The sequence below is a fragment of the Pelophylax lessonae genome, assembly GCF_965119305.1.
Source record: "Pelophylax lessonae genome assembly, chromosome: 7".
In the NCBI taxonomy this organism is placed as follows: Eukaryota; Metazoa; Chordata; class Amphibia; order Anura; family Ranidae; genus Pelophylax; species Pelophylax lessonae.
The window spans coordinates 35,227,405-35,245,352 of NC_138774.1; the positions used below are offsets into that span (position 1 = coordinate 35,227,405).

General features: G+C 47.1%; 1 protein-coding gene across 1 annotated transcript in view; it reads right to left on the minus strand.

Moving 5' to 3' along the window:
* SLC39A7 (solute carrier family 39 member 7) overlaps positions 1-17,948 on the minus strand; it is a 56,302-nt gene that overhangs the window by 24,327 nt on the left and 14,027 nt on the right. The window contains exons 3-4 of the mRNA XM_082264307.1: positions 17,814-17,885; positions 10,750-10,884 (exon numbers count right to left, since the gene is read on the minus strand). Coding sequence (XP_082120433.1) covers positions 10,750-10,884; positions 17,814-17,885 — 207 coding nt within the window. The remainder of the gene's footprint in view (positions 1-10,749; positions 10,885-17,813; positions 17,886-17,948) is intronic.

Sequence of the window (17,948 nt, forward strand, 5' to 3'; positions counted from 1 at the left end):
GGCCACTCACTAAAACTAGAGGAAAGGCGGTTTAACCTTAAAGTGCGTAAGAGCGGTAAGGATGTGGAATTCTCTTCCACAAGCAGTGGTATCAGCAGGGAGAATTGATAGTTTCAAAAAACTATTAGATGGGCACCTTAGAGACCACAACATACAGGGGTATACAATGTACGGTTAAAAGCAAACACACACACACATCATAGGTTGAACTGGATGGACTGATGTCTTTTTTCAACCTCACTAACTATGTAACTATGTTATCGCGTTTACTAACAAAGGGAAAGATTTTTGTAATTTTTGGTGTTTTTTTTTTTTTTTTTAACGAGTAATGGCGAGTAATGGCGGGATCTGCGATTTTTTTTGCGGGACTGTGACATTGCGGCGGACAGATCGGACCCTTGACTGACATTTTTGACACTTTTGGGGTTACCAGTGACATTACATGCACTGTTACTGTAAAATGACACTGGCAGGGAAGGGGTTAACTGTATTGGAGAGGGAGGGGTTAAGTGTGTCCTAGGGGCGTGATTCTAACTGATGGGACATGGCTACTACTGTAAAAACAGAGATCAACGGTCCTACATAGTAGAATCGTCTGATCTCCATTTTTACACAGGGGAGAATGACAGGCGGCTTGTTTACATAAGCTGCCCGCCTTTCTCCCACTCTACCGACGATTGTAGTGTGACCGGCGGACATCGGGTCCGCCGGTCACACACACGGACTCCTCAGTGAACGAGCTTGGGACGGGCGCGCGCCTCAGCGGGCGCACGCTCGCCCGCTATTGGCTCACAAGCCGGTCACAGGCTAGTGACGTATATATACACACATCACTCTGCCTGGCCGGGGCTGACCGCCGCAGTATATCTACTTTCGGCGGTCGGCAAGTGGTTAATGGTTTTGGTAAATCTAAAGGAAAAAAAAAAAAATCAAAGAAAGACAATTGTATAGTGTGTATCCAGCTTAAGGGCTCCTTTGCTGTGTTTAGGTGTTGTGTGTGCATCTAAATGCAGCACAATAGTAATCAAGGAGCCCACACACAGCTGAGCCCATCTGCAAAAATGTGTGCTGCGTTTACTGTACAAAAAATAATGGCAACTCTGTCTATTGACGCACAGTACATATTATAGATTATTATAATATGTATATACATATTGGTTTAACCACTTGCCGACTGCTCACAGTATATTTACGTCGGCAGTCAGCCCCTCACAGGCAGAGCGACGTAGTACTACGTCACTAGCCTGTGAGGCTCTGGGGAGCGAGCGCGCACCGCCGGAGGTGCGGTCACGGACCCCCCCGCGCGTGTGACCGGCGGACCCGATGTACGCCGGTCACTCTGCGATCGTCGGGGGAGAGGGAGAAAGGCAGGAGGCTAGCGTAAACAAGCCGCCTGTCATTCTCCCCTGTGTAGAAACAATGATCATACGGTTCTACTATGTAGGACCGTTGATCATTGTTCCTACACCTCAAGCCACAACCAATCACAGTTAGAATCACGCCCCTAGGGACACACACAGCCCCTCCCCTCTCAAATAAAGTTAACCCCTTCCCTGCCAGTGTAATTTTACAGTAACAGTGCATATTTATAGCACTGATTACTGCAGTAATGTCACTGGTAACCCCAAGTGTCAAAAATGTCAGTCAAGGGTCCGATCTGTCCGCCGCAATGTCGCAAAAAAAAAAAAAAAAAACACAGATCGCCGCCGTTGCGCGTTAAAAAAAAAACAAAATGACAAAAATCTTTCCCTTTGCTAGTAAACGCGATAACTTTTGCGCAAACCAATCAAAATACGCTTTTTGCAATTTTTTTTTACCAAACATAGGTAGCATAAAACAAATTGGCCGAAAATGTTAAAAAAAATTAGATTTTTACATTTTTTGGGGGAATTTCATATAAAAAAAAATGTGAAAAAACGGAATTTTTGTAAAATCTTACCTGTAAAATTCCTTTCTCTGAGTCCTCCGACAGTCGCCGCCTCTTCATATTCGTCACATATGGGGTATTAGACTTTGCTCCGAAGGAGTAGCTAGGCAACAGAATATGTTAACAACAAAGCTTTAACATATCCCACCCTCAAGGGGTGGTCCCCTCAGTCAATACCCTCCTACTTCCTGCAACCATATCTCAGTTTTAGTGGAATAGCAGTAGAGTATACATACAAACCCCAAAAGAGGGGCGGGGGCGGCGACTGTCGGAGGACTCAGAGAAAGGAATTTTACAGGTAAGATTTTACAAAAATTCCGTTTTCTCTTACGTCCTCCGACAGTCGCCGCCTCTTCATATTCGTCACATATGGGGACGTCCCAAAGCAGTGCAAACATGAGGGGTGGGAAACGCATCCGCGCCGAAAGGCAACGCAGTCTCCACATCAAAGAAAGGAACCTTACCAAAGGAAGGAACTAGCTGGGCAACAGCAAAAATAAGTGCTCAACAGGAGCAACAACCCAGGAAAAGACAAAAAACCAGGGGATACAAAACTCATCCCAACAGCCAGGAGTCCCCAACAAGGGACCCTATGGAACAGCCGCACTAAGAACCTTGCGGCCAAAGGAAGCATCCGCCGATGCCTGAACATCTACTTTGTAGAATTTTGTGAAAGTGTGCACGGTCGACCAAGTCGCCGCCTTACACACCTGGGCTACAGAAGCCCCATGACGACAGGCCCAAGACGTACTCAGAGATCTAGTAGAGTGCGCCTTCACAGGCACAGGGGGAACCTTCCCCTGCAAGGCATAAGCCTGTTCAATGGTCTGCCTGATCCATTTGGCAATGGTAGAGGCGGAAGCCGCCATGCCCTTCCGAGGACCCTCTGGAAGAACAAACAAGGAGTCCGTCTTTCGAAAAGACTCAGTCGATTTAAGGTAAACCCTAATCGCTCGAACAACATCCAGAGAATGCAATCTCACCTCCTTAGGATGTTTAGGCTTCGTGCACAACGAAGGCAAAACAATATCCTCGTTAAGATGGAATTCCGAAACTCGTTTCGGCAGAAAAGAAGGATTAGGTCGCAAGACCACCTTATCCAAATGAACAACCAGGTACGGAGACTTGCAGGACAAAGCCGCCAGTTCCGACACTCTGCGAGCCGAAGTGATCGCCACCAAAAAGGCGACCTTTTTGGACAACATAGACAACGAGATCTCCCTGATCTGTTCAAAAGGAGCACGTTGTAACACAGACAGGACTAGATTCAAGTCCCAAGGGGGCAAGGGATCCCTCCTAGGAGGAACCAGATGCCGCACACCCTGAATAAAAGTGTCAACCAAGGAGTTGGAAGCCACGGGACGTTGAAACAGAACGGCCAGCGCAGACACCTGACCCTTTATCGTAGCCAGCGCCAAACGCTGATCGACACCCGTCTGAAGGAAAGACAGCACACGGGAAACCGAGTACGTGCGGGGTGAAAACCCCCTGGACTCACACCAGGCAAAATAGGCCTTCCAAGTACGGTAATAAACCTTCCCCGAGGAAGACTTCCTCGCGTTGATCAAGGTATGAACAACCTCTGGAGAGAGACCTTTCTCCTTCAGGACCTCGGTCTCAACAGCCAGGCCGTCAAAGCCAGCGACTGTAAAGCAGGATGGTAAATCGGTCCTTGAGACAGTAGATCGTCCCGAAGAGGCAGACGCCAGGGGGCGTCGACCGCCAGATTCACGAGGTCTGCGTACCAGGACCGGCGAGGCCAGTCCGGTGCCACAAGAATCACCGTGCTGCGTTCCGAGTGTAACCTGCGAAGGAACCGGGACAGCAACTGAATCGGTGGAAACGCGTACATCAGCCTGTACTGATGCCACGGGGCCACTAACGCGTCCGACGCGTCCGCCCGAGGGTCGCGCGTCCTTGCCACGAACCTCTTCACCTTGTAGTTGAGGCGAGACGCGAACAGGTCCACATCTGGAAGACCCCACTTCGCGCACAACATCTGGAAGACAGCCGGGTGGAGAGACCATTCCCCCTGATCCAGGGTCTGGCGACTCAGATAGTCCGCCTGCCAGTTCTCCACTCCCGGAATGTGAACCGCCGTTATCGCCGGGACATGAGTCTCGGCCCAAGACAGAATGTCGGCCACTTCTCGAGCCGCTCGGGCACTCCTGGTGCCCCCTTGGTGGTTGATGTAGGCCACCGCCGTGGCATTGTCCGTCTGCACCCGAACCGGGCAGCCCTGCAGCCGGTCCGTCCAGCGATGAAGACAGAGCCTTATCGCACGCAATTCCAGAATGTTGATCGGGAGGGAAGACTCCCCCTCCGACCAGGTCCCCTGGGCGGACAGAACGCCCAGAACACCACCCCAGCCCGACAGGCTGGCATCCGTGGTGATTATCGTCCACGAGATCGGACGAAACGACTTGCCCCCGGACACCAACGGGGACTGGAGCCACCACAGGAGGTTTTCCCTGGTGCGATGACTCAACGAGATCTGAAGATCCAGAGATTGAGGTCGCCCGTCCCACTTGGACAAGATCTCCGCTTGGAGACCCCGCGTGTGAAACTGCGCGAAAGGAATCGCCTCGAAAGCCGAGACCATCAATCCCAGACATCTCATACACGTCCGCAGAGACGAGTTCGGAACGTCCCTGAGGGACCTGACTTCCTCCTGAAGAGTCCTGAGTTTGTCTTCCGGCAGGAAGACCTTCGCCTGCACCGAGTCCAGTATCATTCCCAGATAGGGAAGACGAACCGACGGACTCAGAGTCGACTTTGGAACATTTATCGTCCAACCGAACTCCTGCAGAGTTTGCATCGTGACAGACAGGTCCTTCTCCAGACCCTGACTGGTCGCAGACCGAATCAGAATGTCGTCCAGATACCCCAGGACAGAAATGCCCTGGGCTCTCAATAATGCCAGAACCGGTGCAAGCACCTTGGTGAAGACCCGCGGAGCCGAGGCGAGCCCAAAGGGCAACGCCACAAACTGGTAGTGATCCTCCGCAATGGCAAATCGAAGGTATCTCTGATGACCCTCGAATATGGGGATGTGAAGATACGCATCCTTCAAATCGATGGAGGCCATGAATTCCCCCGGAACCAGGGCAGCCACCACCGAGCGCAGGGATTCCATGCGGAACTTGCGAACCCGCACAGAGCGGTTCAGAGCTTTCAAGTCCAGAATTGGACGAACCTTGCCCTCCTTTCTGGGCACAGTGAACAGATTGGAATAAAACCCCCGAAATCTGTCCCGATGAGGCACCGGAACCACCACTCCCTGAGCCCTCAGGTCCCGCACCGCCAGGCGCAGATCCCGCAGGCGCTCTGGAGACAGTTGTAGATTTGAGGGAAAAAATCTGCTCTCTGGCCGAGAGAGAAACTCGATCTTGTAACCAGATCGAACGATTTCCAGAACCCATCTGTCCCGCACACGGGCCAACCAGGGCTGAAGAAAACCGAGCAATCGTCCCCCCACCCCAAAACTGGGTGAGGGCGCCCCTTCAGGCCGAACTGTTATGGGCCGCAGGTCCGGATTGGCCGGACTTCTGTTTTCCAGACCAGGGCTTCTTCTGAGAGCCCTGGCCCTTGAACGGTTTGCCCTTGTAGTGCGGCCGAAAGGCACGAAAGGACCCCTGAGGGGGCCGAAAATTAGCATGCTTCTTCCCAGAAGCCCCCTTAGCCTTGGGGAAATGGGGCAAGAGAGTGCTCTTACCCCCAGTAATCCCCTTAATCAACACATCCAGGGACTCCCCAAAAAGGCGAGACCCATCATAAGGCAGATTGGCTAAGGTTTTACGTGAAGATTGGTCCACCGACCAACATTTCAACCAAACCAGGCGGCGAGACAACACCGCCACGCTGTGCACACGCGCGGCCAACGGAATCAGGTCCAGGTCCGCATCACACAGATACATGACACCCTGGTGGATCTGATCCACCATATCCAGGGTCGCCGCTGAGGCCGAATCGGCCACTAGGACGCGCCTAAGCATCTGCGTCCAACTTGCGATCGCCTGGGCCGCCATGAGAGAAGCAAACAGAGCCTTAAGCATAGAACCCGTAACAGAATAAGTATGACGGGCAAGAGACTCCAGTCTCCTATCCGTGGCATCACGGAAAATAGGGGATCCCTCTGCCGGGATCGCAGTGGCTTTGTTCAAAACCGCAATAGCATGATCCACTGGCGGAGGCACACACCACCGTTCATCAGTGGCAGGCGAGAAAGGACAACGCAGCTTAAATTTACTTGGTACCGCAAAAGGCTTGCGCAAATCGCGCCATTGGTCCTTAACAGCGCGCTGAAAATCAGCATTGCAGGGAAAGACCTGCGGCGTCCTGCGTTTTCTCTGCGTCCCATAAGCCGCCAAGGCAGCTGGGGGACACACCTCGTCCTGCAAACGTAGCGTCTGCTTAATGGAAGCAATCAACTCATCCATGATTGCAAGCTCTTCAGGCGAGCCAGGGGGAGAATTATCAACCCCCTCAACTTCAGCCTCTACCTCAGACCCCACTAGATCCAGAGAGGAGCGGGACCCCGATAGGGGGGTCCCCGCCAGAACAGCCCCATCACCTTCACCCTCAGAATCAGAGGACAGAGCAACTCTGGGCCGTTTAGCAGATTGAGCAGCCACCAGCATTTGCACCTGTGCAGCAAGGCCAGCCACAATAGTGGCCAAATCCCCCCCTGGGGGGGAAACAGCGGTCCCCTGGCTTTCCACCAAGACTGTGGGAAATTTGCCCTCCTGAGAATCCATTGCCCCTGTATGCCAGACAACCAAGGGTTAACTGCCCCCTTACAGCAAGCGCGGCAAGCGCAGCCCACCGCACCACACTCAGGCACAATGAGACCCCCACAGGGAATATACAGACTGAATACAGGCAATGGAACACAGGAATAGAAGGATAAAACCTGAGGAGACTCCGCTGCTGCTGCTGCCTCGATCGGTGCTTCCAGGAGAGAGGAAGTGATGCTGCCAGGGCGCTCTATGTAAGCCTATGGAGGCTACAAGAAAATGGCCGCCGTGCATGTAAACCATGCGGCCGGAGCGGGCGCCGGTAAAATGGCGCCGTTTGGCGCCGAAATCGCCGCTCCACAGTGCATAAAATCACACACAATATCATCCCATAATACGGATATATGTTAGATCGCCGCAGCGATCGCTGTATATGCCCCAACATGCCATTAAAAACATGCCCCACAGCACACAGCTCCTCACACTGCCCAGCCTGACATACTCAGTGTCATACAGCTCCCCCCCCCCCTTGCAGCCCACAGCATGCAGCCGAGAGATAGGGAGACAAGCAGTGTGATTAAAGGCAGGTTACACAGTCCCAGACTGAGACCCCCCCAGACAGACAGGTCCCCACATAGATACACTTACCTCACATGGCGTGGGGAACCCGCACAGGCGAACAAGCCGCTGCACATGAGGCAGGGAGAGTCGCTACTCAAGACGCACACAATGGCGGTTCAGAAACCGCACAGCGTCCGGTGAGGTAGCCACCTCACCAATCATCCCTGCACCGAACAGGGATGGGTCGTTCACCGTGCCAGGAGCGTTACCTGGCTGAACGCTCGATGGCAGACTGGGAAGCCACTGACCCACGACCTGCGACCAGGGGGATCAGCCCGAGACCCAGTCCGCATGATCCTCTTCGTCCGAAGAACTAACTAATGCTGACAAAAATAACAGCTAAGTAAAGGTAGAGAGAAAACTCAAACAAAATATCAAAAAGAAGAAAGAGTCTGGGACAAAAAGTCCCAGCACAGAGAGAGCCAGCCACTCCTGACAAGCTAGACATTAAAACTGAGATATGGTTGCAGGAAGTAGGAGGGTATTGACTGAGGGGACCACCCCTTGAGGGTGGGATATGTTAAAGCTTTGTTGTTAACATATTCTGTTGCCTAGCTACTCCTTCGGAGCAAAGTCTAATACCCCATATGTGACGAATATGAAGAGGCGGCGACTGTCGGAGGACGTAAGAGAAATATTGTTATTTTTGCAAAATTGACGCTCTATTTTTTGTTTATAGCGCATGTGGGAAAAAAAGGACGTCAAATTTGTTTAGGTACAGCGTCGCACAACCGCGCAATTGCCCGCTAAAGTCACGCAGTGCCGAATCGCAAAATACCCCCTGGTCAGGAAGGGGGTAAAATCTTCCGGGGCTTAAGTGGTTAAATTGATGTAAAAATTGTATTTATTTTCAAACTTTATTTTATTGGATAGGTTTAGCACAAAAATGTTTATAGAGATATAGATTAGATATAGAATATATCTATATATATATATATATATATAATTTTTTTTTTTTTTCAAAATTGTCGCTCTTTTGGTTTTTAATGCCGTATCGCAAACTGTGGACTGGGCATTACATTTAGGGGCCAAAACCTTCCGGTCCAGAAATAGTGAACAGACTAAGCTGTCCAGTAAAAGTGACAGAGGGCTGAGACAAACCATTTACCGCTGACAGGGGTGCTTACAATTGTCTGCTTTTATTAAACTTATATGAAACCTTATTTCTAAAAAAGGAAAAAAAAAAAAAAAAAATGCTGTAACTGCTTTAATGCAGGTAATGTAATGCAGGCGTCTGCTTTACTACTTCATCCAGAATGCAGACACTCTAACAGGAAGGGTGAAATTGGCAGCTCCAGCGCGAACGCAATCATCGCGGCTCCGGCCAGTCACAGAGCCGGAGTTTGCGAACCCGGAAGCAAGACGGGTGAAGGTGGGAGCCTGCTAAAGCTCTGAGAGCTCCGCACGGGAGGGCTTTGTTTTAAGGTAAGTTTAACATAATGTGCTAGTATGTGATGCATACTAGCAAACTATGCCTTTACCTTGCAGGGTGTAATAAAAAAAATAAAAAAATGGTTTACAGCCGCTTTAAGTTTATATTAATTCTATCCTATAGTGGCTATGAAGAGAAAAAAAAAAAAAAACATGCATTGTGGAACTTTTAAGGATGCTGGCATTTTGTGGCTTGCTGCAGTGGGCACTTGGCAAGTGTTGCCATGCACTGCCTGCAGGTGGCACCATTTCATCTCTGAAAAAATGGTAGTTTAAATGTGACCTGAAAATGATGCCAGCGTTGATTTTTATTACGGCTATATGTATAGAGCTGACAATTTACGCATTATAATATATTGTACATTCACATCAGTCCCTGCCCTCAAGGAGCTTACAATCCAAGGTCCCCCAACACATTCATACATACACATACTAGGGCCAATAACTTCCCATCCTGTCTTTGGAGTGTGGGAGGAAAACCAAGCAAGCACAGGGAGAACATGCAAACTCCATGCAGATAGCGTCATGGTTGGGGTTCAAACTGATGACCCCAGTGCTGCCAGGCATTCTCTGCATAAAGGTGAAAAACCCTCTGCACAGTTTCTCACTCCACTCAAAATTCCCCCCCCCCCCTTATACTTACCAGCCATGTGCACAACAGCAGAGGCTCTCTCGGCTTTCTGCCTCCCCACTGACTCAGTCAATAACAGCCAGTGAGGAGGGAGCGAGGGTGGGGCTAAATCCCGTTCTAGTGTCGGCTCAGGAGCGAGCATGCACACGTTCCCCGATATCAAGCGGGGGGGGGGGGGGTGGTTGTAAGTACCAGCAGGGGACCTGAGAAGAGGAGGATCAGGGCTGCAGGTATGACATTTTTTTTTTTTTTTAATTTAAATAATAAGCGTTCACACTTTAACCACTTGCCAACCGCCGCAAGTACATATACTGTGGCGGTCAGCCCCTCACAGGCAAAGTGACGTATGACATATACGTCACTAGCCTGTGAGGCTCTGGGGATCGGGCGCGCTCGCGCTCGCTCATGGACACCCCCCCCCCGCGCGCGCGTGTGTGTGTGTGTGCCCGGCGGACCCGATATCCACTGGGCACTCCCGATCATCCGTTAGAGCGGGAGAAAGGCAGGCGGCTAATGTAAACAAAGCCACCTGTCATTCTCCCCTGTGTAAGAGCAGTGATCATACGGTTCTACTATGTAGGACCGTTGATCTCTGTTCTTACACATCAAGCCACAGCCAATCACAGTTAGAATCACGCCCCTAGGGACACACACAACCCCTCCCTCTCAAATAAATTTAACCCCTTCACTGCCAGTGTCATTTTACAGTAACAGTGCATATATATATATATAGCACTGATTACTGTAGAAATGTCACTGGTAACCCCAAAAGTGTCAAAAATGTCAGTCGGGGGTCCGATCTGTCCGCTGCAATGTCGTAGTCCCGCAAAAGAAAAAAAAAAAAAACGCAGATTGCCGCCATTATGCGTTAAAAAAATAAAAATAATAAAAATTACAAAAATCTTTCCCTTAGTTAGTAAACGCAATAGCTTTTGCGCAAACCAATCAAAATACGCTTTTTGCGATGTTTTTTTTACCAAACATATGTAGAATAAAACAAGTTGGCCTAAAATGTTAAATTTTGATTTTTACATTTTTTTGGGGGGGAATTTCATATAAAAAAAGTTTTGAAAAATATTGTTATTTTTGCAAAATTATTGCTCTTTTTGTTTATAGCGCATGATCAAAAAAATCGCACAGGTGATCAAATACCACCAAAAGAAAGCTCTGTTTGTGGGGAAAAAAAGGACGTCAAATTCGTTTAGGTACAGTGTCACACGACCGCGCAATTGTCCGTTAAAGTCACGCAGTGCAGAATCGCAAAATAGGCCCTGGTCAGGAAGGGGTAAAATCTTCCGGGGCTTAAGTGGTTAAGTGTGTTATTGGCAACAAAAGCAGGGAGGGCATGCTGACATTTGTAGTTCCTCAAGGCTGCCATGATCCAGAAACCCAGACTGACTTACCGTGGCTGTGACCATGGCTATGGCCGTGTCCATCCTCTCCTTTAAGGTGGCGCACAAACTTCTCTACCACCAGGAAGGCGATGATTCCTGCCAGAACCCACAGGCCAACAGACATCATATGGGCATGGCTGTGATCTGCTAGAACAACGCACAGAAACATGGAGCGTTAATACTGAGGAATTACATCACAGGTATGCATTTTATTTTTTTTCTTTGGGGTAAATCTTTAACCCACCATTGCTGACCTTCTGAAGCAAGCTTGTAGCCTGGCTGTGGTGCTGATCCCTGACCAACAACAAGCATGCAGCAAGTGAAGTCACAACTCCTGATTTTCATATTTCTCCTGTGTCGGTGACTCAAAGTACTGAAGCCAAAGGACCAACATGACAGTCAGGCAACGAATGTTTTCAGGTGGTCAGCATCGGCAGCTTTCATGTTTATTTTAGTACAGGCTTCATTTATTTCTTCCAACTTGCTGCACTGTGACCGGCAAACCATATTTATTGTGACAATTTAAGCAGAATTAAACTCTTACAATCAACATTAAAGTGGATCTTCACCCTCCATGACAAGTTGCCTTCTATCCATCCTTCCCTCGGCTGCACAATCGGGGCCACCTTTTTTTTTTCCCTCTCTTTAACCACTTGAAGACCAGGCTTATTCTGGCACTTTTTGTTTACAAGTTTAAATCAGTATTTTTTTCCTAGAGAATTACTTTAAACCCCCAAACATACATTTTTTTTTTAACAGAGACCCCCTAGGGAATAAAAATGGTGATTGCTGAAATTTTTTTTTTTTTTTTTAAACACAGTATTTGCAAAACGCAATTTCTTGGGAATGTAAACATCCCTTGTAATAGAAATAAGGATGACAGGTCCTCTTTATGGAGAGATCTGGGGCCAAAAAGACCCCAAATCTCTTCTTTACCTTTTAAAGCAAAAGAGCAAAAAAAAAAAAAAAAAACCACATTTCTTCTAGCTTGGACCGGTCATGACGTTTCTCCAGTCTTCCAAGGCCGATCTTTGATCGCTTATGGAAGCAGCCAGCTGCACCGGCGGAAACGGGAAGCCCGAGAAACACCGATGAGTGCATGGTAAGTCCCCTCTCGCTGATTAGGAAACCGTTCCAGCGGCTTGGACTGGTTTCACAAAAAAACTGGCTGCCTTCAGAAAAAAAATGGTACCGGGGTTATGGATGATATCTTCGATAAACCTTGCTCTCCAAACATATACCTACATGTTTGTCTAATAAATAATTTTCAATCTGGCTTCAACAGTCAAAATTTTACTGAAACCCATGAGTTCTGGGGTTTCCCCTACAATGTCTATTCTGACGAAACACGTTGGGTCTGCTGCTAAGTTGCCACTGCGTTGCATTCGATCTTAGGATTTTCTATTTAGAAACGCTTTTTACTCATCTACATTGTAAGTGTTTCTGGCTTTTCATAAATGAGACATTCTGTATGGTTTTATTGAGTACATGTGGAAAAAGAATTTGAGGCTCTAGTTTTGATTGGATGGTCCATCATTGGAAATAATATGTATCAAAGTGGAACAATCCGTTGATGCTGTTGGAGTGGCGGAAGTCTATCCAGATGTCCTTTGGTTGATTATACATCTAAACATACTGTTTCTGACTCGTTAGGACACAAGCTTATTTGAGTCCATTATATCTGGTACACCCCCTTTTAAATATTCCCACGGAATAACGATTGAACATTTGCTTTTCACACTGCACTTGGACTTAGTTTGGCTTGTTTCTTATTTATCAGATTTTTGATCCGATATCTCATTGTATATGCACTTTTAATGAATTCTATTGACTATAATATATGTGTATCCTCATTATGCTCATATTTGCCATATAGACATAATTCGGATTGTGTGCAGTATTATACATGGACATTATTCTGGGGAATGCCCACACCTGTTACTACTCAGGGTTCCTCAGTAAAGAGGATCACACCTGAGGGATTTCTCTCGGTCATGGCGAGGCTGGCAGATATACGTCAATCTGGAGCTGAAACCAAGACCGGTAGGCTAAAGCCCCGTACACACGATCAGATTATTGAACGGTCTGTCATCCGTTTTTTTGTGGCATGCTAGTCTGATGTGGAAAGTGAAGAGGTTTTTTTTCATACGAATTTTCCCGTACGACAGAATTCTACCGTACTCCCAGTAAACCACTTGCAAACCGCAACAAATATATGTATTGCAGTCGGAAAGTGGTGAATAATAAAGCTCTGGTCCACCTCGAGTAAAGATTTTGTTTAAATATTTTTAATCCTTATTCCGCTAGCCTTAGATAGGAAGGTATATTTACTTGTTTACACTTTTTCTTTTTCCCCATTTCTTCAGTTGTTTCCTGGTTTCTGGCCTAGGCCAAGGTTATGTCATAAATCCCAGGAGTCTTCATGGACTATTTTTTCTTTCATCTGGAACAGGGGTCTCAAAACTTTCAAATCAAAGCCGGTTTACTGCCCTTCAAACTTTTAGGTGGGCCAGACTGGCCAGTGAGAGTAGAAAATGCCCTGGCATCAGTAGGAGTGAACAATGCCATTGGCATGGTGGTCAGTAGGAGTAAACAATGCCATTGGCTTGGTGGCACGTGGGAGAATCCGTTCCTGATCTCTGGTATCAGTGGGAGGAATAGTACCCCATTGTTGGCGTCAATGGGGAGAATAGTGCCCCGTCCTTGGTATCAGTGGAAGGAATAGTGCCCCAAGGGCCAGATAAAGGCAAGCAAAGGGCCGTATCCAGCATTCAGGCTGCACTTTGGGGACCACTTATCTAATCTAGAGGACAGGAGAAAGATTTTTCTCTGCCAAGCACACCCTCCTGCCTACATGTCGAAGCTTAGGGCAGATGGATTTTAGGAAGTTAATGCTACATAAATAATCTGCCCTTACTCAACATGGCTGCAGTTTGAAATGTTGAGTTGGGGGTAATGCCTCGTACACACGCACAGATTGTTGGCCGACCAACTTCAGAAGTGATGTCATGTGCTGGTTTACTTTCCGTGTGTTTTTTCTTCTCTGAGCATGCCCAGTCTTGCTCATCTGATTTTTGTCTGCCGAAATCTGTACTGACGGACAATCGGCCGTTCTGTTGTTGGCCAACAAAAATTTTATAGCATGCACACCAGATTTCTTTTGGCCGAAAAGTCGCAGTTGGTTGTCGGAAGCATCATACTAACAAGCCTACAATCGGCCGATCGGACGTTGGCCGACAATTTACGGCCAACAATCTGTGTGTGTGTGTACGGGGCTTTAGGGTTAAAACAGAATTGTCAACAAAATCAAGCAATGAGACATGAATGGCTAGGTAAGTTTGCTTTGAAGATTAAAAATGAATTACATTTTCACAGAGAAAAAAAAAATCAAAAATGCATTTTTCGTTCGTGGTGGTCAGATACAGCCAAGTTCCGCTGAAAAGCCTACTTTGGATGGAGTGGAAAATGTTAAAAATGCTGAACAGGTTTATAGTCTCTCCCCCCCCCCCCCCCCCCCCCACAAAGGAGATTTCCCCAACCGTCTGCATTTGTAGCTTGACCGAGGATCTAACCCTTCCTGCTTTATCCTGTATGGTTATACCATCGTGTTGGGTCCCCAAGGCTATCCTGTATGGTTATACCAATCTTGTTGGGGTCCCAAACCTATCCTGAAGGGTTATACCATCTTGTTGGGGTCCCAAACCTATCCTGAAGGGTTATACCAATCTTGTTGGGGTCCCAAACCTATCCTGAAGGGTTATACATCTTGCTGGGTCCCTAGCTTATCCTGTATGGTTGCACCACCTGGTTAGGGCCCAAGCCTATCCTCTATGGTTATACAATCTTGTTGGGGTCCCAAACCTATCCTGAAGGGTTATACCAATCTTGTTGGGGTCCCAAACCTATCCTGAAGGGTTATACCAATCTTGTTGGGGTCCCAAACCTATCCTGAAGGGTTATACCAATCTTGTTGGGGTCCCAAACCTATCCTGAAGGGTTATACCAACTTGCTGGGTCCCTAGCTTATCCTGTATGGTTGCACCACCTGGTTAGGTCCCAAGCCTATCCTCTGTGGTTATACAATCTTGTTGGGTCCCAAGCCTATCCTGTAGGGTTATACCATCTTGTTGAGTCCCAAGCCCTACTCAATAGAAGCCATGGTTGCCATTAGACATATGCCGGTTTTCGGTAATTCGATATATCGCGGTATTGCATAGCCACGGTATTGTTATTGTGGCATTTTTAAAATACCGAGTTTCTCTGTCAAGTCTGCCTGACTTGTGAATTGATACATTTCAGTGAGCTGGATGACTCATTCACTCACTCAGCTAACACCTTTCAGCATTAAGTCTCCTAACTATAAACAAAAATGATTACATTTGTATCTTTTCCTTCCCTCTGCCAGGGAGAAAGGAAGTTTAACCTCTTAAAGACTGGATCTTTTTCTGACACTTGCTGTTTGCAAGTTAAAATCAGTTTTTTTTTTGCTAGAAAAGTACTTAGAACCCCCAAACATTTTATATATTTTTTTAGCAGAGACCCTACAGAATAAAATGGCGATTGTTGTAATATTTTATGTCACACTGTATTTGCGCAGCAGTCTTTCAAACGCAATGATTAGACTTTAATGAATAAAAAAAAAAAAAAAAAACGTAACAGTAAAGTTATCCCAATTTTTTTTTTTTTTGTTACACAGAGAATCGTGAGAGAATCGTGATCTTTATTCCAAGCTAAAAAATCGTGATTCTCATTTTGGCCAGAATCGTGCAGCTCTAATAAATATATATATACACACACACACGCCTAGCAGCCCACATTACATTATTATATAGCCATCAAGCAGTGTCTGGCCTACCTGGTGATGACTGGTCCTGGCGCTCTGATCCGATGGCCTGGTCTTTAAAGGGGCAAATCCTTGCGATCCAGAAGTGGTTAAACCTGCAGGAGGACCGGTGTTTTTATCTATTAATGACTTTACTATTGCTTTAGGCCTGGTTCACATGTATGCGGGTTGGTGGTTCACATGTATGCGGGTTGGCGGTTCACATGTATGCGGGTTGGCGGCCCACATTTGCACAGGCATAGCAGCCCATTGATTTGAACGGGCTGCTATGCCCTCATTTTCCGCAGAAAAAAGGTGCATGCAGCATTTTTTTTAAATTCAGTGGCCTTGAAATCCATCCTGCTTTTGCACCATGCGACTAACCTGCAGTTCCTGCTCTGGCAAGCTTTCTGCATTTTTTGTATACGTGGGCACGGCATTTAAAAATAAACAGTTTGCGTGTGCAGCAACGGCAGGTAAGTCGCATGGTGCAAAAGAAGGATGGATTTCATGGCCACTGCATTTTTTTAAATTCTGCATGCACCTTTTTTCAGCTGAAAACGCAGGCATAGCAGCTCAAGCCCATTCACATCAATGGGCTGCTATGCCTGTGCAAATGTGGGCCCCCAACCCGCATACATGTGAACCAGGCCTAAAGCAATAGTAAAGTCATTAATAGATAAAAACACCGGTCCTCCTGCAGGTTTAACCAATTAATGACTTTACTATTGCTTTAGGCCTGGTTCACATGTATGCGGGTTGGGGGCCCACATTTGCACAGGCATAGCAGCCCATTGATGTGAATGGGCTTGAGCTGCTATGCCTGCGTTTTCAGCTGAAAAAAGGTGCATGCAGAATTTAAAAAAATGCAGTGGCCATGAAATCCATCCTTCTTTTGCACCATGCGACTTACCTGCCGTTGCTGCACACGCAAACTGTTTATTTTTAAATGCCGTGCCCACGTATACAAAAAATGCAGAAAGCTTGCCAGAGCAGGAACTGCAGGTTAGTCGCATGGTGCAAAAGCAGGATGGATTTCAAGGCCACTGAATTTTAAAAAAATGCTGCATGCACCTTTTTTCTGCGGAAAATGAGGGCATAGCAGCCCATTCAAATCAATGGGCTGCTATGCCTGTGCAAATGTGAACCACCAACCCGCATACATGTGAACCAGGCCTAAAGCAATAGTAAAGTAATTTATAAACAACACCTCCTTCAGGTTTAACCACTTCTTGACCACAAGGATTTGCCCTCTTAATGACCAGGCCATCGGATCGGAGCCGAGCGCCAGAACCAGTTATCACCAGTTAGGCCAGACACTGCTTGATGACCTATTTTAGGCCTGGTTCACAGAGTCTGTACTGACTGACTATATAATAATGTGCATAAGTGAACCAAAGCCCCTAAATTCAGCAATGAAATTGAAGTGAGGTGGAAATTTAATAATTTAAATTTAATAATAGAATACCGTGATAATACCGTATACCGTGGCAAAACCTTAATCAATTAATCGCAGCATGAAAATCTGATACCGTCACAAGCCTAGTTGCCATACACTGCACTGATGATGGCCAAGAATCTTTAAAGATCTATAGGCAATATGAAATAAATGGCTCTGGGTGAATAAGTGGCTCTGCATGTGCATCTGGCCAGTGAGATGTAAAGGAATGATTTGCATGGCACTGCCCTGAAATGAAGGATGGTTCTCTTTTCATTTTTGGGATATTTGATGGAATGAGACACATGAATACCTTCTGTTCTACATACAGATTTGGCTGGAGCACCTTTTGATTGCTTTAGTCCCTTCTCACCACGACCTGTATGGGTATACGGTCTTGTTGGGTCCCAAACCTACCTCCATAGAATCCATGGCTTCCATAAACAGCACTTATGATGGCCACCAAGCCTGGAATTAATGGTTGTATGTGTTGGAGCAGTGGTCCTCAACTCCGGTCCTCAGGGCCCACTAACAGGCCAGATTTTAAGTATTACCTTGGGGAGATGCAGATTAGAGTACTGCAATCACTGAGCAGCAAATGATATCACCTGGGATGTATTTCAGTTATCTTGCAAATCTGGCCTGTTAGTGGGCCCTGTAGACCAGGGTTGAGGACCACTGTGTTGGAGGACCCAATTCCTTTAGTTATATAGTTATACAGAGATTGTCAGACAGTCCAAATCTAGATTAGCAAACGGACATCTGGTAATAAAAATGGTTGCAATGGGGCAATAAAATGCAATGACTGCTCACCGTGAGAATGTCCATGTCCGTGATCATGTGACTCATGATGCCCCTCCTCCACCTGGTGATGAGAATGTGGCTCTAGTGGGGAGGAGACAGAAGTTCATTTAAAGCTACACCATGGTGGCACACAGAACCGTAGAG